Source organism: Sparus aurata, chromosome 21 (assembly GCF_900880675.1).
Source record: "Sparus aurata chromosome 21, fSpaAur1.1, whole genome shotgun sequence".
Taxonomy (NCBI): domain Eukaryota; kingdom Metazoa; phylum Chordata; class Actinopteri; order Spariformes; family Sparidae; genus Sparus; species Sparus aurata.
In genome coordinates, this window is record NC_044207.1 from 27,646,646 (window position 1) to 27,670,486 (window position 23,841).

At 44.4% G+C, this 23,841-nt stretch overlaps 1 protein-coding gene across 1 annotated transcript in view; it reads right to left on the reverse strand.

The window, feature by feature from the left end:
• Positions 1-465: 465 nt before the first annotated feature.
• LOC115572765 (contactin-associated protein-like 4) overlaps positions 466-23,841 on the reverse strand; it is a 115,901-nt gene continuing 92,525 nt past the window's right edge. The window contains 8 exon segments of the mRNA XM_030403200.1: positions 466-4,208; positions 5,066-5,137; positions 5,991-6,209; positions 9,818-9,905; positions 14,193-14,326; positions 17,051-17,099; positions 17,101-17,276; positions 19,447-19,686. Of these exon segments, the coding sequence (XP_030259060.1) occupies positions 4,012-4,208; positions 5,066-5,137; positions 5,991-6,209; positions 9,818-9,905; positions 14,193-14,326; positions 17,051-17,099; positions 17,101-17,276; positions 19,447-19,686 (1,175 nt within the window). The 3' untranslated portion in view covers positions 466-4,011.

The following is a 23,841-nucleotide window of genomic DNA, read 5'->3' on the forward strand; positions in this document are numbered from 1 at the left end:
AGCTTCAGGGTTGCTAACTTGTAAAGGCTGAAGATGACGGATCCAGTTGATATTTATCATCCCGATACGACATGTTAACTGTACACTCCCCTGCCTAAAGATCAGGGAATCTGTATCACACTGAATTCTAGTTTGCAGTAAAGTTGTTGATCCTCATGGTATTCGACACGTTCAATATCATCTGTGTGAATCAATCGAGCCGAGATCAGTGAAGTGAGGCAGCGAATCATCTTGTAACCGTCTGAGCGTTTAAACAGGCAGAGAGGCTAAGTGACTCTTCAGAGCATCACTTTGATATCCTCCGCTCCTTCACAGCTTTACATATTTCCCTCATCTGTTCTGCAGAGAGACGCATGTTAACAGCCGTCGCTTAACCGTCAGCGAGCGACAATAAGGAGAAAAGTGCGAGTTAATAATGTGCGTGTATACGTCGGGGGTTCAAAGGGAAATGAAAATCACACTCAGTCTCTGAAAAAACATTTTTATTTTCATCAAACAGGATTTTATCTGTAACCAAACACAACGTGGTTAAAAGTGTTTTTAAATTTTTTTTTTTTCAATGGCGTGTCACTCAAACTCACTGACATCACTGTTATATCACCGATACTAAGAACCATTACATTATTATAGTTACACTGAGAACTGTTCAGCTTCACTACAAACCTTCGCCAGACGATAAACCGAACCACTGTCAGCCAAACCTGACTGCTAAAAGTTAAATTATTAAAGGTGTGCAGGTGCGAGACGAACTGTTGTGATGCACCTTTTTTCTGTCTGTATGCTGTGAATGGTATCTGATCGCTGTTTCAGGACCACCACTGTAGCTGACCAATCACAGAGCTTATGTGACTTTGATTTCACAATTTGATTTATGTCCTTTAACTTCTTGATCTCAGCCCAGAATAGATGCTATTAAAGGTGCACTATGTAGTTTTTGGGGCGTGTGCATTGAGTTTTGTTTTTATGTCTAAACTTCATAAATAAACTATTCAGGTTATTCAGTCATGAAAATGAAGAAACAAACTGACCTTAAAGGACAACAACAGATTCACACTGGTTTACTTTGTTTATATGTGGCGGACCCTGCCACCTTTCTAGCTTCACATAGTGTTCTGGGACATTATTTTCCTCTGAGAGCAGCTTATTTGTTCACTTATGGAAAAGAATACACATTTCTAACCTCGTTAATATTGTAAATATTAAAATTCTGAGTTTGAATTTCTTTCCCCTGAACTACATAGGTCTCAACTTTTGGTACAAATCCAGATAAATGGACAGATTCAGGAATTTTCATCTCTTTTTGGTAAATATCTCAGGGATTAATGACTGTTTTTTTTTTTTTTTTAATTATAGGGGACTGTTTTAGAGCACATAACTTCACCAAGGCCAGAGTGCCATTTTAGTATTCACAGTGAGTTAAATTCCTCTTTTTCTGTCTTCTGATGCAGCTTCATTAGATTTAGGCAACAAAAATTGTTGGTCAGCTTTATGAAAACACGGGTTTTGTTCAAATAGACCCAATCATTACATTACATGTGTTTTTGAAAGAACTCTCATTTTCCATCCTTTTTTCTTTTTATGGAAGTGAATCATGCAGCTATGATGTTTTGGTCCGTTACAGTGACGATCACGCAGCGACATTAATCATGACGAGCCAGGAACAGAACCAACAGTGTCATCAGATTCTGTTAATGAGCCGTTTACTGCCAAAAGATCTGAACAGCCGAGACACATTTTCGTGACTCAGCTTTTACGACTGTGAGTACATGTACACTTATAAGTGCAACCCTTTATCAGAGGATGGCAGAGGTCCAGATAATTGGTCCTTAGTTGAGTTTGTTGCCACTCATCCTCTTTGCTCTTTTAGTGCAGATATTAGCTGAGACATCTATGAACCCACGCTGACTTCAGTTTAAAAGTGGCACTGGTAGGAACTTGTTAACAGCGGTGTCAGAAAACTGAGCCTGCCATCAGAAGTTCCCTTGTTTTTCGGGTGACATAGAAAAAAAAAAAAGCACAAAGAAATTAAGCTTAAAGACACTCTTTGTAGTTTTAACAACTTTAGCCATTAAAAACCCATCTGTGCTCGGGGGTCTTGCAGAGAGACGGTGGTTTGTGTTTGATAAACAGCTGCTGTTGTTCCCTCTGTCAGCGGTGCTCTTTACACATGGAGGGATTTGCTTTACGTGTTAATATGTGAAGAGCGGTTTGCCGTCGCTTGACGCTTCCTCTCGGATTATCTTCCCGTCTCATTCTGATCATCTCTCTGCGATTTATAATCCAGCCGTCAGACCGAAGCAGATTAGCATTTCAAAAAACACATTAACCGTCTCTGCGTGCAGCGAGCGCGGTGACAGACAGCCGCAGTGTTATATAGTGTGTGTGTGTGTGTGTGTGTGTGTGTGCTGCCATCAGTGTTAAAAGCTTTACTGTTCAGAGACATTTAGAGAGCTGGGGGACGACGCTCCCAGCAGGCGGCAATCAGCAGGGAAGGAGAAAACTTTTTAAGTGGGGATATAAAGAAAAAGTACGGTGAACAGAACGTGGAGAACCATCCATGTGATGGAAGCGATCAAAGTTCCAGGATCAGACCGGGTTTCCCACCAATGTCACCATATTTAGAAATCAAACACAGAGAGAGGAAACTGAACGCCTGTGTCTGTCCAACGCTACCTTAATTACGGCTCCGATATCTCGAACCTTCACTGCAGCAAATGAATCGAGACTAACGCACAAGGAGCCTAGTTTCACTCGATCAAAGTTTGAATGATGGGAAGAGAAGAAGTCACTCTGGGGGAGTTTCAGCGGGAGAAACTTCTTCTGATTGGAAATTTTCTAAAAGTGTCTCTGAGGCGACGTTACTCAAGAGATTAAACTTTGCTATAGTTTAGAAAAAATGCTGCAGAGCTGGTGTGTGTAGTTGTAAAGGTTAATTAACTGATCCACAACTTTCTTGATGACGTTCGCTCCGTCACTTCTTCTTGAACCCTGGTTTGTAAATTACTTGCGTCTCTGTGTGTGCATATATAGTTTACTGCTCTGTGAAACCAAAAAAGCTTATTTTGGACACCATTTTTAGTTGTACGTTCTATAGCTGCCGCCAAGATATTTGACAGGAACTGATTTGCTCTGACGTAGCAAACATCCAGCTCTGATCGTGACGGATCAGCTGTTTCCGCCGCTGCGTGCATTACAATCATTTCTCCGTCGTCTCCGCGCAGCGTGCAACATGGCCGATGCTCGCTGACATGCATGAACAGTTACAAACTTGCCTTTACCGAAAAGTAATTCCTGGAGACCTCTCCTCATTTTGTCTCCTGGTTTTTTGTTTACCTCTAGTCTGTTTACTTCCACAGATAAACTGGTAAAGGTTTAAGCTTTCACTCTTTAAGGTGTGATAGTAAGAAGGTTTTTCAGAAGATGAGGACGTCGTAAAATATCCCTGGAGGGTTGGAGGTCGATTTTAAACAAGGTGGGAGAAATCAGATAATCACAACCAAACGTCTGCTGACTGAGATTCTATATGAAACCCCATCCTGCCTGTTTCTAGTCCTCGGCTGTCTCTGCGTATGAACACCCGTCTCTCTCCAAGAGAAACCCGACCACAAGAGGGCGTAGCTTCACTTCTCCCCCACTGATCCACCTTTTTTTTTTTTTTTTTTTTAAAAACACTCCATTACTTCCAACATTTCAATATGACAAAGTGACGTTAGCCAGAGATTGTTACAAAGACATTAATTAAACATTTTTTTTTTTTGGAATATTTACAGTTGTAACAAGGATATCAACATCTCATAAAGTCCAACACTGTTGCCTGTTTGTATCAGTATATTCACAATGTATAGTAAAGCAACAGAAAGACAACACTGCGTGAATTGTTCTCATTTGCCTCCACATGCTGTGGAGCCGCTGCAGCCGGCGAAGTCTCTGAAGGCTCTGAGTGCAGTGTGAAGTCCTGAGGCCCGACAGGACGTTCCCCCCCCTGTCTGCACCTTCCAGTTCATCAGGACATCAAATGAAATACTCCTTTGGGTTTTCACTGGAGGCGTTCTGGGGGTCGGCCTGGTTGTTGAACGGGAAATCCGGGCTGTCGTCCTGATTGACTCCCTTCACTTCCTGGTTTCGGTACGTCTCTTTTCTCCGGTAGAGGAATCTGGCGGTTATCGCCAGGCCGGTCACGACCACAAAGATCACCACCGCGATGAGTCCTGCGAGGAAGGAGGAATTTAGAGATATAAAAATGCTGTTATATCGGGTAATTGTCCTTTTTTTTAAGGTTTCAATATACATGAATCTTCTAAAGGAACAGAACAAAAACATGCTGTATCCAAATTATACTGCCCGTCTCGCTAATCTGACTTTCAAGTACGTTACACGCCGTCGTAAATCTTTTGAATCCATCAGGCTTTTTCTGCTCCGTTGAGCACATTTGGGAAATATGAGGGCAGGTTTCATTTTAATTGGAATTCCGAAATACATCTGAAATCAATTTATTACTACATTACATTTAAAAAAAAAAGGAGAAAAAAAGACTCTGCTTTTTAAGATAACAGCAAAAAAAAAAAGGTTTTCCCATCAGCGATTCATCCGCGCGCCGGTTTAATTAGGTGAGCTGCCCTTTTGTGCGCGGAGACAGAGTCAGGCCGGTTTAATGGACAGTTTTAAATGACTTTTCTGTGTCTCACCCTTTTCCATCCGCGCGATTTATAGATTGAACCTTTTCAGTCTTCACTTTGAATCAATCTGTGCTGGCAGAGCAACAAAGTTTTAAATGAGTTTTAAATGGACTCTCGTCTGGCACATCACTTTACTCTTTCTTTGGAGCTCAACATCTGTCCGCAACTTGAGCAAAAGGTGATGTGGAACCTTTTTTGGACCCGATCTTCTATCAGTTCAAAACAGCCACACGGATGTGTTTTTAATGTTGGTATTTGATAGATAGATATCAGGCGGACTGGCTTGAGAAATGATTTGTCAAAGAGGTGTACCAAAAGAAATATCCTGGTAGAACATGATGAGACATTTCTATTTCAGTAAAGTGCAACAGGGTGAAAAGGTTCAGTACCTCCAATCAGAGCAGAGTCAGTCCTGATGGCATTGACTAAAGGCTGACCTGAACCCACTGAACCAGACCGGTCTACAGCAGAGAGAGAGAGAGAGAAAGAAAGAGGAAAGTGGTGGAGGAGAGGAAGAAAGAAGACGAGGGGGGGGGAAAAATGATTAAAGTGGAAAAACCAGGAGAGCACCAAGACACAAGGCAACGAGTGGACAAAGAGGGAATGATAGAAAATATAAGAAATCAAACATATCGGATCAGAAAAAGACAAGATCAGAACATCATTCAGATTCATTCCAGATTCATCTAATAAAGCATCACAACGTGGATGAGAGCGAGCCCAGAGGACCCAAACCTCAGAGGAAACTTTCCCTCTGCGGTCCAAATTAATTTCAGCACCGATCACACCGCCAAAAGAAAAACAAGGAGGAATACTGTTCGTGATTAATGAGCTGGAAAAGCAGCTTTCATGCAGGTTTGTCACAAAGACATGGAAAGAAGACTGGAGATGCAGACAATACTATCTTAATCGTGATCTTAATAGGACTAAAAGTTAACCACATTATCTTATTATTCACCTTTTTTCTTAAGTCATAAACACACAGAGAGAATTTTTGATCAGACTTATAAAATGGATCACTGGAGTTGTTTCCTCACTTCCCTCTCAGCGATCCATGTCGTGTTGTAGCGCCGTTAACTACAGCGACGTCTCGACATCTGTTGCTGTTTTTTATTATTCTGAGCTCTTGTGATTTCCATGACAACTGTCAGCTCCCGACCACTCGCACGGTCAGAGTCTTTGTTCAGCTACATGTCAGCCATTAGTGCGCAATCTGAGTGAGCTGAGCTGTGCAGCCTGTCGTGCCACATCACAAAGCTTCAGGCCTGACGAGTTGACCAAAGATCACTTTAATGACTCCTTCCCTTCTCCTACCTGACAGGTGGTGTGTGTTCTCCGCTGCGTAGGGATTGGCTGAAGCCGAGGAGCCGCAGTTTGACCGCGCTAACGGCCCGGTGATGATGACGGGGCTGGTGTCCGGGTGGAGCAGAGCGGCTTTCAGAGGGCTGATGGAGTTGAAGCTGACCACCGACAGACAGCCGGTGAAACCCAGAGACCCCAGCCGGGCCAAGTCTGGATCCAAATCATCAGACGCTGCAGGAAGACATTCATGGACCGTAAGTAAATGTATACAATTTTTCATACGTTGTCTACACAATCAAGAGAACCACAGAAAATCTCCTCTTCACATTCACCTCGGCAGAGTTCCCTTAAAGGGATATTCTGGTGTAAGTTTAATCCATGGTCTAAATCACCGTGAAACTGTGTTAGACTCCCTCTCGAGAGATCAAGTTAGCAGACCGCTAATTTACGGAGTTTTATCAACCTCAGAAACGACCGCACGACAACAATACACTGCAGTAAATGGATCCAAATATAAACCGCCACCAAAAAGCCACAAATAATGCTCAGAACAGCACCAAACTTCAGCAACAGTACAAACAGGGTCTCAGCACATAGTCCGGGGCATCTAACCTCTGCTAGCTTAGCTGGATTTCTATTGGGAAGCTAAAAATAGATTTCAACTCTCCTCCATCAGCTTCCGGGTCGGGGAAGTCCCGATGAGTCGATTACCGAGTGTAGTAGAGTTCCGCGGCTCATGGATGAAAATGTCTGATTATGACTCCATGGAAAAGCAATCAAAGTTCATATGTGTCTTACCTGCCAGTTTATAACAGTTATTATCGAGAGCGGACAGGGAAAAGAACGGAATTGAGCATTTCTAATCCGCACTCAGGTAATCGTCGCGTCGGGACTTCCCCGACCTGGAAGCTGATGGAGGAGAGTTGAAATCTGTTTTTAGCTTCCCAATAGAAATCCAGCTAAGCTAGCAGAGGTTAGATGCCCCGGACTATGTGCTGAGACCCTATTTGTACTGTTGCTGAAGTTTGGTGCTGTTCTGAGCATTATTTGTGGCTTTTTGGTGGCGGTTTATATTTGGATCCATTTACTGCAGTGTATTGTTGTCGTGCGGTCGTTTCTGAGGTTGATAAAACTCCGTAAATTAGCGGTCTGCTAACTTGATCTCTCAAGAGGGAGTCTAACACAGTTTAGCGGTGATTTAGACCATGGATTAAATTAACACCGGAATATCCCTTTAATCATGATTTGCTCAGTGAAACTCTGAGTCAGGAGTCTTTTGGGAAACACTGTGATGTTTCTAACTGGTGGCCACCTCATCACCTCTGCCTCACCTGAACTCAATACACACCTGTTAAATTACTGATTCTCCCTCTTATCCCTCATTAGGAGGACATCCGGTGGCAGCGCATTGACCTGATCTGATTAAGCTCCTGTAAACATGTCAGTCATTCATTATGCCGAGTACAATGCTGGTTTGTTTGCTCCACTGAAAGCAGCGGCAGGAGGAGACAAACTGACACCACGTCAGGATCCATACTTCTCATCAGCATCCAATCAGAAAGCCGAACAGACAGAACGTCAATGTCTCCGCTTCCTGTCTGCGTCCGTCGCTCCTCCGGACAGATGTGCGCTCTCACCTCTATCTGTTCACTTTATTGACTAAGCTCCCTTCATCCTTCACCTCCACTCGTTCACGGCCTTGTAAACAGCAGCTGTGAGCGCTGACATCACCGCTGTAAACAGCTGCATCAATAACGCGAGAGGTGACTGTGGGGTTTTTCTTTTTACCACGACACATCTGCATGTTGATGAGAGCGGCAGGAAACATTACAGCCGCCTGTGAGCTCCTCTCAGCCGAGACACTCGTTACTCCATCACCTCCCTCTCCGTCTCTCTGTATTCCTTCCGGGTCCATTAGTTAGGCTGATGGATGACAGGGTTGGCAGGAAAACGACAGAGAAATCCACTTTCCTGCTGCTTTTCTGATCCTGATCTGACTCTCCGCCTGCTCTGGTTTGACAGAGGGGAGGACCGGTCACGTTCTGACATGACACACTGAGCCCGGTTACACCACACTGCAGCCTCGCATCCACAAAGACAAAACCGTATGAGTAACTCCATCACATGTAGCGTGTGTGCCTCAGATCAAATGAAGATTTATTCAGTTTTATTATGAAATTGTGTCGCTTTTATGCTGTAACAGATATGGATGTCTGGAAGGTCTTTGTTTTGAAAGTAACTGAGTTTAGTTTTGATCAATTTCGTGCCTAAAATGCGTGTAAAAGATGTTTTTGAGCCCTGATTTTATGATAACAGCCTCTGTAGCTTCAATCAGCCTGAGACAACCAAAGACCGTCTGAATTTAATCAAAAGAAAAATAGTTGTGGAACCCAATTAAATTGAAATGTTTTGCATATAATAGAGAATAACTGCGCTGCTGAGCTCTAACACGAGTCATAACAACAAAAAGCTGCTGTTACATTCTAATAAAGAGCCACTTAAACGGGAAGCGCCAGAAAATTAAAGATGCCGTCATCGTCTTCCTACTCGCCATCACTTTAAAGCCATTTTAAAGAGCTGACTCACGTCTCACTGCCAGCCGCTGTGTTTCCCTTTTTTTAAAATCGACGGTGCAGTTTCTGTGTCCTCGTCTTATCACAGAGCTGTGACGGCAGCCTGAAGCCTCTCAGCCCCTCGTGTTATTAACGGCTTACATCTCAGTCCCTCTCTGATGGAGCCATGACGGAGCCAATTACTGTCTGGCCCCGGCTCTGTTACAGGTCCCTGTCCAGGACTACACAGTTAAATGGATAAAGCATGGCACTAAAACAACCTGGTTTGGCGACGCGTTGCAGTAAAAGCATCAATTAAATGGACTCCTGTTCGCCTCAGTAACAAGACAGAGGAGGAGGAGGTGAGCTTTGACCAAACAGTCTCCCTCAACAATAAATCAAATGTACTGAATAACCAGGATTATGCATTCGTAACAACCAAACGTTACCCACACATTGGAGGATAAATTCCCCCCAAAATAAAAATATAGTCATTACCTTCTCCCCTCTTTGAAGATGGGAAATTGGGTGAAGTCATGAAAAAAAGGGGGGTAAATAAAGTCTCGAATTGTCAGTGAATATACACAAAGCCAAGAGAGCGGAAACATTTGACAGAATAATCGACGGCAGCACATAAAAGTATAAGTACCTCATCTTTTGAACTCCAAAACGTCGTGCTCATGCTGTGACGGATATTAGGAGCAGGAGGTTACAATTTCAAGGCACACTGTTAGGACGAAGCAGCGAGTCCCACTTGTGTGCATGTGGCATGAAACAGTGTGTACATGCGATCCACAACACACCCATAGATCAACGGAAAAGAGTCCAACCATCTAATTCAGTCGTTTGGGAGAATTTTGCAACGCTGTTTTCTTGTGAAGCTCCAGAAATGTTTAGCGGATCTAAGAAACTTTCCAACAGCACGAGGGTGAGTAGATAATGACTGAGTTTTCATTTTTGGGTGAACTTTTCCTTTAACATTCATTTAGATACTGGGTAACAGGGTGATCTGGATGCAGGAGAGAATACAGCAAAGCATCATGGGGTTCCTGCCAACTCCAAACCTGCTCACAAGAACGACACAAGAACTTAAACATGTGGCTGAAAACATCTTCATCTGCTGAGCTGGTTCTTCTGTTTGAAACTGGACTCAGCACGTCCAGACACTCAGCATGATCATTTTAGTGCTAACAGCATGTTTACTGTCTGGCTCTACAGAGATAAATGCAGCCGAGTGTCGGATGAGGCCGAACACCTCGGAGCCGCCGGCCTCCTTTCTGCACTCACCGTGCACTTTGCCCAGAACCAGCGACTTGACGGCGTTGAATTCTCCGTCAGACGTCAGGTTGAAGTCTTCTCTGGGATTCTGGTCGACCTGCAACAGAAACAAACAGTGATGTGCTCAAAGGGGAGGCAGGGGGGGGGGGGGCAAACCCGATTGTTGAAAAACAAGCGCTAAAGTGCCCTCCTGGGAGCCAAAACGTGTGCTAAAGTGCCCTCCTGGGAGCCAAAACGTGCGCTACAGTGCCCTCTTGGGAGCCAAAACGCGCGCTAAAGTGCCCTCCTGGGAGCCAAAACGTGCGCTACAGTGCCCTCCTGGGAGCCAAAACGTGTGCTAAAGTGCCCTCCTGGGAGCCAAAACGTGTGCTAAAGTGCCCTCCTGGGAGCCAAAATGTGTGCTAAAGTGCCCTCCTGGGAGCCAAAACGTGTGCTAAAGTGCCCTCTTGGTTGGCAAAACACACTTAAACTGCCCCCTTGGTTGGTTAAAACATAATAAACTGCCCTCTTGGGAGCCAAAACGTGCGATAAAGTGCCCTTCTTTTCGCCCCTGCCCTTCAAAAAGTCTGTGCACACCACTGGAAACAAACACTTTCTCTCATTAATTGCAGGTAAAACTATTTTTGTCGCCTCACGACACAATTTAAACAGAGACAGCAGCTTTTAAACGACTGTTGGTTTGACTTCCTCTGCGACAGTTTTCATTATTTAGAAGTCAAAACCTGTCGTGATCTCTGTTTTATAAAGATGTATTTTTAGAAGAGCGTTCAGCTTCTCCCTTGATGTTTCATCTCAGCGGGAGACTCGAGTCCATAAACATCGTCACTGGCGGTGAAACTCTCAACTGGAGATAATTTTAATGAGGGCTTCTCTACTGACGGTCTCACCACGAGGCTTCAGAGAGACGAGAGAAGGTAGTCAGAGTCAAAACAGGCGGAGACCTGAGCATTTAAAGACTATTTAATACAAACACATGAAGAGATAATACATTTTAGTCTAATATTTAACTTGACTTGACTTTTCTTATCGGAATTTTAACCCATTAAATACTTTAATTGATCACTTGACTTGAAACTCTTGTTGAAACACAGTCTAGTCAAGTCCAGGAAGTCTATATCTTGTTACAAATGTTGTAACAAACTTGCATGTCTTTGGCTCTGTAGGATTTCAGACATCTCTTTTAAAAGGGAGACCTGGCCAAGAACAGTTGCAACAGAGTTTTAGTAAATTAACAGCAGACACATGAAATAATGAAATAATCACAACTAACCACATATTCTTAAGTTTAACTTTAGACTGTGGAATTGTTTCTTTTCCCAATTCAGTTCGGACTTTGGGAACGACGAATCACAAAGCGTCAAGAGAAAGAAGACTGCGATTTCCACAATTCAAGTTTAAAAGAGAAGATAAGTAAATAGAGAGTTTGCCGAGAATGGCTTTCAAAACATACCATTGATCGAGGCGACGAGCACGTACAACGGACCGTTTCACTTCTGAGTATAAAGCGCAATCAAAGTAAGAGAACCACAGTGTGTAATGAAACTCAAAAGCATCCGTTGCAGAGCTGAACTGAGTGGAATAAGTGGGTTGGATGCACGTTTGTTGGGACCAAATAAATGGTTTCCTTCTACTAAATAAACCATCAGAGACACACACACACACACACACACACACACACACACACACACACACACTGAAGGAAAGCTCCAGGTAAAGTTCTCTCTGCTTTAAATTAATATGATTTATTTCAGTTTTTCTCTGAACACGGTCGACTAACTGGAGCACGCTGTGAGATCAACAGGAAGTCCCCTCGGAGTAAAAAACATCGGACACTCTAATAACATTATAAAAACGGAGGACGCTGTGTTTTTTTCTCAGCCTGGAGTCAGCGAGGCTTCATGAGTCATTCTTCAACGGGACACCTGCTCAGGGAGGAGGACGCGATCCTGTCCACCTGTGAGACGAGCGTGGAGTCTGTAGGCTGCTGGCCGAGCTCTTCATCGAGGTTCACCTGACGTCCCTGGAGTGCGTCGTTAAAAGATATAATGAGTCAAGGTGATGGAAACTGGCACGATGAGATGCAGCTCATATTTCACTGGAGCCTCAACGACGCGGTGAATCGGGAGGCTGCACCCGTGCAGGACGAGGTCACCTTGCATTTCATCTCAGGGTGACGATAATTATACAGACATCCAGGCGGCTGTCTGCTGGTTAGACGAGGTTAACCTCATATATCATCCGGGGCCATGTTGTTAACAAGATAAGACGTTCGGTAGATCCACATGCGATTAAGACGACTCATTTTTCATCTGACGCTCTTCTAATGTGAAGTTTGTCCCCGCTGTCATCATTGAGCCTTTATTATGGAGAGGAACAAACAGGCAGGACTGAATTAAAGGACTGTTTGTTTCCTACCTTGCAGTGATTTGAATTACACCCACACCTGATGTGTGAAGTGTGTCTGTCAGATCATTAGTTACAGTATTCGAACACTTCTGCTCCGTCTTCAGTGACAGCAGGCAACTAATTATCTCAAAGGAGGGATAACAAATATTTTTAAGAGGCATTCGTGACAAATGGTCACACAGATGTTTGACTTTTATGTCCGTGTTGTTGCAGCAGATGATGATAATTACTGGAAAGTGAGGTGTCTGGATGGCAACACATTCTGATTTTTGAATTTACTTAGTGTAGATTAAATGATGATAATTGTTTCTCCTCATATGAGTTAAAGAGTGCAGACAGAGGGAAGCTCACAGCTCCAGGGGTCCTAAAGTAGTTTTTCAACTGGTGAAGGCTAAAGGTTAGTAGACGGTAGGCCATCATAAAGTACTAAAACCTGAAGTTGGCCCCCACCAAATGGTGGGAGATGCCCAAACGTTTATGTTCCCATAGAGGGATGGGGAACCCATTTGGGTCATTTTGGGGACAAGACCTACAGTTGACCGCAGCCAGGTCGGATGAGTTAGGTGAGAAGAGTAGAGAAACAGGTCAACTCCTCTTTTAGGCTATTGGATAATATGCCAAAATAACCAATTAAAAGAAGTGGGTGTTTACTGGGAAAGGGGCTCTAAAGGCCGGTGCAGGGAAAGAAACAGGGGTGGCACTTGGAAAAACCTAAGAGCAAAAGGCTGAGGTTTTGAGGGAGCAGAGGGCAGAGCATTTTTTGGCATTGTTTTGTCCACAGATTTGATAATATCAGAACACGGCCGCTTCTGATCAGGACTCAAGGCGCTAGATTTTGTTTCAATAAAGATTGCTTCTACATTCCACCCGCCTTGACTCGGCAGACTCCTTTTATGATCAAACTACACGCCGACACCTTAAAGAAGAGAAGCCCAGAAACCACAAATGAGACCCTGTGTGGTGGAGTGACTGAAGTTAACGTGGCTACAGTGACAAAAATCTACTTACGGTGGCAATCCTGCAACTGCAACGCTGTTTGCCATTTATCTGATATGGACAGAAAAGCACGGACGCTTGCAGTTTGTTCACAACTTCGCACTATTAATCAAAACATCAAATAGATTTGAACACTGCTTCATTGCCTGGTTCACCGGCGGCGATTTATCGGTCAACATCAGCAGCCCGTGCTCCACTGTGCACTGATGCCAAATCATCATATAACAGAAGCTGCGTCTGTCTTGGAATTATGACAATGACGACACACATTAACAGCTGTGTTGGTGACAAAAGGAAGAAAATACTGAGAGCGTGAGTGAAAAACACGAGTGGTTATTTTTTATTTTCTCGCTTTAAACTGGATGGAAAGTGTTGGAATATATTTTAAACCGACATCATCTCAACCTTACCTCAGCTGCTACACATGCAAGACGAGGTGGCAGACACAAAAACCTTTATTGAGACAGATTTTATGGAGCACAGTTACTTTCGTGAGTGCATTTACACCCTCGTGCACCTGTAACTGAGTTGATTTCACCTGTTCTGAGTAAAAGAGATTACCATTCCTGACAAATAAGGTGTAAGAAGACACGCCCACTCCGGTCTGGAGGATCGTGTCTGTTTGAATCGGTAATGGCTGCATTCATGGTGTTGGCCTGACTATCTGAAGCAATTTGGGGTTCAGTATCTTGCTGAATGACACTTTGACATGTAGACATTAGAAGGAGCGGATCGAACCACCAACCCTTTAATCACTGGACGAGCGGCTCCTCCTCGTGTGCCACAGCACGATGGAAACCCTGCAAACTACATGTGGCTTTTACTTTGAAAGTATCAGGAAGAATCTAAAGGGACAGCCAGTCATCTAAATGCTTTCGTTAATTTCATAATGCATAATATTGTGTTATGTATTCAGCTCTCCGCACCAATATATATATATATATATATATGAGTAGATAATATGGTGCATGTGTCTTGTTACCTGCAGAGACACGGAGTCCGACAGTCTCCTGATGGTGACGGTGTGCAGCTGTCCGTTGGCGAGACTCCTCGCTCTGCTTCTCAACACCTCGGCGTCTCTGCCGCCGTCCAGCTTGTATCTCACCTCCAGCTTATCTTCACAGACACGCGCGCACACACACACACACACACGCACACACACACCCACACACACACACACACACAAAGTTTTTCCCATTTAAACTTTTTCCTCTCGATGTAAACATCCGGGTCGTCTCCTCTAATCTTACTTCCCCCTTTTTTTTTTTAAGGATGTATTTTTCTCCTCGGTGATTAATCTGAATGATGAGTATCTGAGTCAATAAAGCTTTCCATATTAAGAGGATTAGCTGGTAATTCCCTATCAATGCCACAACCCCAAATCTAATTAATTTTACTAATATTGGGAGGATTAAGAGCTGATTTAATAAAAAGCCCCGTGGTGTCTTTGAGCTTTGAAGATTTAAACTACGCCTTGTCCTTCAAATGCATACATATTAACATTTATTTTACTTTTTTAGGGATAGTAATTACTCCCATAAAGAATATTTCATGTTCTTTTTTTCATAACAAAGCTGTATTCCCCAAGAAGGAATAATTATTTGCTCTGAAAGCTCGTCTATGTGGCCGTTGTTTCTGGTAGTAAATGATGTGTTCTTGTGAAAAGGCCTTAAGTGATTGACGGAGAATTGCCGTGTTTGGGCTGAGGAGGTTTTTACTTTGGCAGGGGGTGAAAGTAAAAAAGAAGAAATGAGGCTAACAAGAGAAAAGCTCTCAGGGATTTAATTGGACACTTCAGCATAAGTGCGTTTACCTGACGACTCCGCGGTCAGCATGAAAACCTTAATGCCCTGCTGTCCATCAGCGTCCTCTGACTCATTAACAGCAGAGAGAAAAAAAAAACTCCATTTACACCTAATCTAGCTGCAAAGTGCTGATTTTTATTGGACTCCTGGATGCTGAAAATGTCATTTTAAATTCAAAGTGCCTCCTTCTACGCTTAAAAGCCAAATTTTCACAACATAATTATTTCATACAAAAGTTTATAAAACACATCGGCGAGTTTAATTCAGCAGCACAGCGAACTTTACCTCCCCATCAGGTCTCTGTGATAAGACCAGTGAAGACCATTTCTTTTTCTCCAGCCTGAGACAAAACATAATGGCCGGCCAGGCTGGACGGATTAAAAGGCAACAGAGGCTGACGGGGTGAAACCAGAGAGAGGAAAGATCTGACAGATCCTGATAGATCTGGTAAAGCTGCAGAGCACAGCGAGAGGACGAGGAGGAGGAAGGAGAGGAGGAGAGGAGGAGAGGTCAGTATCAGGAGAAGATGACAGGGATAAGAGGAGGAGGAGGAGGAGGAGGAGAGGAGGAGAGGTCGGTATCAGGAGAAGATGACAGGGATAAGACGAGGAGGAGGAGATGACAGGGATAAGAGGAGGAGGAGGAGGAGAAGATGACAGGGATAAGAGGAGGAGGAGGAGAAGATGACAGGGATAAGAGGAGGAGGAGGAGAAGATGACAGGGATAAGAGGAGGAGGAGGAGGAGAAGATGACAGGGATAAGAGGAGGAGGAGGAGGAGGAGGAGGAGGAGGAGGAGGAGAGGTCGGTATCAGGAGAAGATGACAGGGATAAGAGGAGGAGGAGGAGGAGAAGAAGATGACAGGGATAAGAGGAGGAGGAGGAGGAGAAGATGACAGGGAGAGGAGGAGGAGGAGGAGGAGAAGATGACAGGGATAAGAGGAGGAGGCGGAGGAGGAGGAGGAGGAGGAGAGAGGAGGAGGAGGAGGAGGAGAAGATGACAGGGATAAGAGGAGGAGGAGGAGGAGGAGGAGGAGGAGGAGAGGAGGAGAGGTCGGTATCAGGAGAAGATGACAGGGATAAGAGGAGGAGGAGGAGGAGAAGATGACAGGGATAAGAGGAGGAGGAGGAGAAGATGACAGGGATAAGAGGAGGAGGAGGAGAAGATGACAGGGATAAGAGGAGGAGGAGGAGGAGGAGAAGGAGGAGGAGGAGGAGAAGATGACAGGGATAAGAGAAGGAGGAGGAGAAGATGACAGGGATAAGAGAAGGAGGAGGAGAAGATGACAGGGATAAGAGGAGGAGGAGGAGAAGATGACAGGGATAAGAGGAGGAGGAGAAGATGACAGGGATAAGAGGAGGAGGAGGAGGAGAAGATGACAGGGATAAGAGGAGGAGGAGGAGGAGGAGAAGGAGGAGGAGGAGGAGGAGGAGAAGATGACAGGGATAAGAGAAGGAGGAGGAGAAGATGACAGGGATAAGAGGAGGAGGAGGAGGAGGAGAAGATGACAGGGATAAGAGGAGGAGAGGAGGAGGAGGAGAAGATGACAGGGATAAGAGGAGGAGGAGGAGGAGAGATGACAGGGATAAGAGGAGGAGGAGGAGGAGAAGATGACAGGGATAAGAGGAGGAGGAGGAGGAGAAGATGACAGGGATAAGAGGAGGAGGAGGAGAAGATGACAGGGATAAGAGGAGGAGGAGGAGGAGGAGGAGGAGGAGGAGAAGATGACAGGGATAAGAGGAGGAGGAGGAGATGACAAGGATAAGAGGAGGAGGGGAGGAAAGTAAAGGAAAGTAATTGAAAAAAAATTGATGGTGGGAGACGTCAAATAGGAAAGATTTGTGATTTCAGATTTGAAGATGAGGACGGAATAACGTTAAAAACATAAAGAGAGAAATGCAGAGGAGGGATGGGATGAGTAAGAATTTAGAAAAAGGCGATAAAGGAACGAAATAAGACTGCGAATGAAAGGAGATGAACCTGAAAAGGTGTTTACACGCAACAAACAAGCTCCTTCAAAATAAAAGCCTGCTCACCGTGCTTGTTGATGAGCAGGGCGAGGTGCTCTCTGTAGTACGAGCTGACAGTAGAACAGCACGGCCGGACTCTGGCTGGTCCTGAAGCTCAGGGAGACGTTCTCTCCTCTCAGCGTCGTGTCCGAGTAGATGGAGGACGGCAGAGCGCTGCTGTTCCTGCTCAGCTCGTACGGCTCCTTGAAGGTGTAGCTGACGGAGGTCCCCGACTTGAAGCTGGCCGACACCTCTGGAGGAAGAGAGACGAGAGATAGTGGATTTTAATTTGCTGATATTGGGAACAGAAGGGAGCATTTCAAAGATGGAACATGGTGCACTTTGTTTCTCCACTGTGGCCTCGTTGTTTTCAAACATCAAACGTTACTCTGACCTAAAAAAACCAAAAAAAAACATCACATAGCTTCAATCTAATTGATTCCTGCTGACTACAAACACATTTAAACCTTTTGATCCTTAAATAAATGGAGGCTTTTTGATGTTTTCAGAGGATGAGTCACTGCCATTTAATTTTAATAAATGAGGTGGACTTCCAGACAAATTACTAGTATTAAAAAACATCTGTACTTCCCCCGGTGCTCCGGAGATCACAGTCCTGGTGGAGTCGACTAATGTGACCGCTAACTGCACGGTTAACTGAGCTAACGAGCTAACGGCAGCTACGGTTAGCAGAAGTTATAGTTTACTCTGCCCAATATTTGTTTGGAGTTTGCTTCTGGATTTGACCCCTCCAATTCTAAATAATGAAGTGCAGTAAGTGATGTTACTCATGGGCTCAGTTGCATTGTGGGTAACGTAGGCCCAAGCGTCGCACTCCTGTAACACTGTTCGAAACAGATGATCAAAATCAATACAGCAGATCCGGAGATATCACCTTTTGTTATTCCGCATTCCACTTCCATTTTAGAACCTGGTGCCTACATTACCCACAATGCAACATACACACTGAGTGACATCACTGGAGGCAATTTATCAGATTGCATACAGCTTCTTCTGGTGACACAAAAGGGAGTACATGACTTTTTTCAAATATTAAGTAGTACTTGGCTGCAAAAACACCATGTATACTATTTGGAATTGCCCTTTAGTTGTTCATAATATCGTCTTTGCTATTCTACATTTCCGGACTGTTTTCAGAACTCAAACTCTGTAGGATTTAAGATGCTGCTGCTCGAATAGCAGCGAAGTAATTTGCCGCCGTTAATTACTTTAGTTTAGCTTCACTGATGGATTCCTTGGAAGTGGAATGAATCGACTTTTTATCCCGCATGAACACCATTTATTTCAATTTGCAGCCTCCCTTTTCCCTCCCTCCGTTTTTTTTTTTTTCCCTCCAGTGGAATAATTGTTCAATAATACCGGGGAAGAGAACAATTGCTCCTCCGGCAGAGAACAATTCATATATTTTACAATAACTTTTTTTCCCACTTTCAATCACAGGATGAATTGCTCGGGTTAAATTGAGCTCGATCGGATATCTGCGGCATCTAAACAACTCTGAGATGATCGCACGAGGCTGTTCTCGAAAATTCCAGCACAAATCCTGAGTACTTATTACAGAAGACGACGTTTGATAAGTGCGCCTCTGTTCCCTTGAAACGCAGCTCCAGTCGCGCAGTGCTTCCACAGCCTGCTGACGTAGATGCAGATAAGTGCAGCAGATCCCAGCGGTGCATCTGGAGCCACAGAGAGTCCTCTCACTTATCGAACTAAGACATAAAGTTTAAATGTGATGACGCGCTATAAGGGCGATGAATTAAACATCAAACGGAGACTAAAATAGAACTCCAACACTTCAAACGGACACTTATTTGCATGAAACCTTTGATGCCACATGGAAGCTAAGTACTTCCTGATGAGTGTTTAGTCAGTAAAAGGTTCGCTGGGACGATGTACAGATTCTTAACCTTTAAAAAGCGGCAGAGAAACACCCACACGGACGCTCTCCACCATCTCTCCTCCTCATCTCGTGTCTCTTCTCCAGTTTTGTAAAGGACATTATGATAACATGTCCTATTACAGTCAAACAGAAGCGACCGCCCGTAATGCATTAAATGGCTTATTAGACCCAAGCGTTCAGGGTGAAGGCCTCAGACAATTTCCCGCTCTTCCATTCTCCTGCTGAAGGAATCACAAGCGTCAACCTTGGATGTCGTTTGAGCTAAAGAGCAAAGAAATGATGGAATAAACCCTTTTTTAATGGCTTCAGCTTTATAAAGACCTTGGGAACTTTCTACTCAAAAGATACAATCAAAACTTTGCTCTTCAGTGTATCATGAATGTGCACAAAGACATGCACTTTTGTAGAACCTCAGAATAACCTCCTGAAACCTGTTTGGTACATGAAAACACTCGCTGACTGTGTGACTCGCCTTCACCTCTCCGGTCTTTATGTGTGTTACCTGTGTTGCAGAAGACTCCGGTGTACGCCGACAGGCCGCAGTCGCAGTGGAAGCCGTTGACTCTCTCCACGCAGCGGCCCCGGTTCTGGCAGAACGAGCCGTAGCTGCTGCAGTGACCCGGGCAGCCGGGTCGGACCCCGGGCGTGATCCTCGCCCTCTCCTCCAGGTCCAGGGTGACGCCGTTCAGCTGCAGAGAGCGAATGCAGCCCCGGAAGCCCTTCTGCCTGGACGCCGTGCCTCCTGCAAACATAAAAAAACATTGCATGGCGTTTTATTATTTTTACATCACAAGTTTGTTCTACTGTCCCAAAACTGATGCAATCAGCATCCAAGCCTGGAGGAATCAAAGCTAGCACACCCTGAACAAAGATGAAACGCATATTAATTTGTCTGTCCTGGTGTTTGTGTGTCAACAAGTCTGTGTGTTTTCTTTCTCCCCGGTTGTTCATTTCTCCTCCTCCTTGTCATCTACAGTGAATCCACACGTCGCCTCTGCTCCCCCGCCAGCTCCTGACTGTCAGCGCTCTTCTTATAAAATGACACGATGAAACGCCGATGAGGCAACGAGCCGGAGGTGGAAAACTGAATCGGGGGCACAACTTTCATCAGCTGTCACGCGGTCCGTCCATGCAGCATCATTCTAACTGCTGAATGCCTTCGCTGAGCTGCTGTCAGGCCGGGTGTCTGGTCGCGGTGTCGGCTTTCTGCGCGCAGCGGAAAGCTTTTCTTGCACTCCATCACCTTTCCTTGCACCATCTCCACCTCAAGTGCAATTCTTCAGATTTCTTTCACGACAGCTACATACCTGAGGACGGTTGAACAGGGTCAAGAACAGATGTCCACCTTTGCTCACACATATACTGAGCACTTATATGAAATGGCACAGCAAGAGTGACAAACCTGATCTGTCATTTCTACACAAATCAGAGACTGACATTGCTTTTGTCCTTGTGGTTCAGATGTGCCGGCACTTTGCTCTCAGCTGTCAACTTCCTACCATCCAACAGCACCATCAGCTTTTCAAACCCATTAAATCGCAGCGCTCTGCTTGGTCCCTCACAATGCGCTGATACAAAAATTTAAATTACTCACCTAGGTTTCACAAAAGTGCTTTTGTGAGTGAGTCTCTGCACTCAGAGAACCAAGGTTACAATCCAACCAAACAGTGTTCTTCTCAATGACAGCTGGTTGTGGAAAGACAAAGAAAAGGAGCCGACAAAGGCAGCGGGCAAATCAGACTGCTCGCAAAGCAAACATGGATGTGAACAATGCAGGATTTACAGTATTTCAACTGATGGATTAAGTAGGAAGAAAATGCATTCGACACATTTCTGCAAAGATCAGGGATTGAAAGTGTTTTTGTCCTCAGAGTTCAGATGTGCCGACACATGTGCCGGCTCTCAGCCTTCAAAGCTGACAACTCGCGACTTGTTCAGCGGCAGGAGCAGCTTTTCTCTTCAATAAATCACCGAGCTCGGCTTAGTCCGTCTTTATGCGCTCAGTGAATGCTGTAAATCACAGAACTGAGTAGACTTCACAAAAGCAACTACAGCGCCGAGTTTGAGAAATGTCACAGAAGAGGAGAATACTTTAATTCAGCTCAGAGTTACAATATACCAGAAGCTGATCTTCAAAACATTTTGACCACATCTTGTTAAAGGGATATTCCGGTGTAAGTTTAATCCATGGTCTAAATCACCATGAAACTGTGTTAGACTCCCTCTCGAGAGATCAAGTTAGCAGACCGCTAATTTACGGAGTTTTATCAACCTCAGAAACGACCGCACGACAACAATACACTGCAGTAAATGGATCCAAATATAAACCGCCACCAAAAAGCCACAAATAATGCTCAGAACAGCACCAAACTTCAGCAACAGTACAAATAGGGTCTCAGCACATAGTCCGGGGCATCTAACCTCCGCTAGCTTAGCTGGATTTCTACTGAAAAGCTGACTAAATTTACCACTCTTCTGCAGCAGCTTCCTGTTGACGGGAAGTCCCGACGAGTCGATTACCGAGTGCAGTAGAGTTCCGCGGCTCATCGATGAAAATGTATGATTATGACTCCATGGAAAAGCATTCAAAGTTCATATGTGTCTTACCTGCCAGTTTATAACAGTTATTATCGAGAGCGGGAAAAGAACGGAACTGAGCATTTCTAACCGCACTTGGTAATCGTCGCGTCGGGACTTCCCCGACCCGGAAGCTGATGGAGGAGAGTTGAAGTCTGTTTTTAGCTTCACAATAGAAATCCAGCTAAGCTAGCGGAGGTTAGATGCCCCGGACTATGTGCTGAGACCCTATTTATACTGTTGCTGAAGTTTGGTGCTGTTCTGAGCATTATTTGTGGCTTTTTGGTGGCGGTTTATATTTGGATCCATTTACTGCAGTGTACTGTTGTCGTGCGGTCGTTTCTGAGGTTGATAAAACTCCGTAAATTAGCGGTCTGCTAACTTGATCTCTGGAGAGGGAGTCTAACACAGTTTCACAGTGATTTAGACCATGGATTAAATTTACACCGGAATATCCCTTTAACTTATTTGATGTATTCCGGCCAAATATCAGATATCAGAGTGGGATTGGAAGCAGGAACATTAGAGCAGCAGTTTTATTGAAATGGATGTAAGAAAATGATTCCAAATCCTCACAGTGCATCTTCAATGATCAACGTTTAGGTATATATACAAAAATCTTTTAAGCTAGAAGGTAAAATTGATGGGATTTTATACAAAATGATACAAATAATGAGGCTGCGGAACCGGGAACCGCAGCATTGAGGCATCTGTTACAATTTCCAGCTGTTTGTGGCGACAGAAGCGGGTGTTTTGAAGGAGACATCAGTACATTTTGCAACCAACAGAGGTATTTTTTTAAGCCATAGGTTGTTTCTGAGCCTAAACCTAACCATAACACAGCGTTGTGAAGAGACAGAAATGGAAAACTAAACCTAAACTAGTGTTTCAGCCGCTCTGCTTCAGCTCAGACAAACACGATGAATTGAAGACTAAAGTTCTGGGAGGAATCACGACTGGAAAGGTAAGATCATTTATAAAAGGCATAATGAGGGATCTGTGGAGTTAATGATTAAAAGCAAAGATCAAAGAAGCCGAAGGCGGATAAACTCTGACCAAACGAGCAGAGCCATCAGTGAGACCTTCAAGATCAGCAGGAATTTCTACCTCGGCTCTAACAAGAACGACTACGGCCTCTCCACTCGAGGTCCTGCATCGCGAGCGTGCTGATGGAGCAAACGGAACGAGGGTGAATGGAAAAACAATTAGTGAAACTGAGATCAAGAAAATCATCAAAGGCAAAGCGAGCGGCTCGAAACACAACGGGCCTCGACCTGCCGGCTCTGAAAAGCAACGTGAAGAGAGAGTTTCAGAAAGCTACTGCACAACGAAACACAGACGAGACACAGTTCATGACCAGAGAGGAGATTAACGCTGCAGCTCATTTTTATTTTTTAATCATCATTAGAGTTAATCTGAAGTCATCATCGTCAAGATCTCAACTGCAAAACAAAAGATGTTCCAATCAAGCTGAGCAGATATTCAGCCTCGTTTCAACTTGACTCACTTTTGGCACCAGGAGCTTTTCTCAATCTGCCGATATTAGCATCTTAATATGCTAAATGTGACACTTGATGAATCTCAGCTTGTTAGCACTGTCATTGTGAGCCGGTGTTAGCATTTAGCGTAAAGCGTCACTGTGTGCAAGTACCGTGTCACAGAGCTGCTGGTGTGATTTCAGACTCTGTCTTACTGAGTCAGTTAGCGAATCATTTGCTCCACAGTAGTATAGTGAAAAGCTGAAGGGCCCTTGGAAACATTTTCAAGCTGCTTGTTGTGTCTGACTAAGTCAGTTCACAGCAATAAATATCAGATAAACGAGGAAAATTCTCCGAGTCTTGAATGACCTTCCAATTAATTTGCACTCCTCCTCCTAGCTATGCACTGCTCCTAGCTAACGTCCGGTCGCAGGACAATGAAATAGACAAAATTGGACTCAGGTTGATCAAACAACAGGAAGTCAGACACAGTTGTGGTCCCATCTTCACAGAAACTGTCCTCACCACAACATCTCGGATCAAGCCGTTGCAGGATGAGAAGTGGACTCTGTGTTTACATCATTGATGCTTGCTAAGTTTAAATGTGAAAATGCAGATCAAACATTCAGAAATAGCGGTTTCACACTGGCACGGTTCTGGTTCTGGCACTGGTTCGGTTCTGGAGTCTCAGAACCTTGGTGCTGTCTGGCGAACCAGCCCGCTTTCACACCAGTTCAAGTGGAACCAAAGTGGGAGGACGTCATTCTGCGTCACACAGGCGGAAGTAAACACAGCAACAGCAAAATGGAAGATCGTGTGGATTATTTACGAGCGTTTGTTTT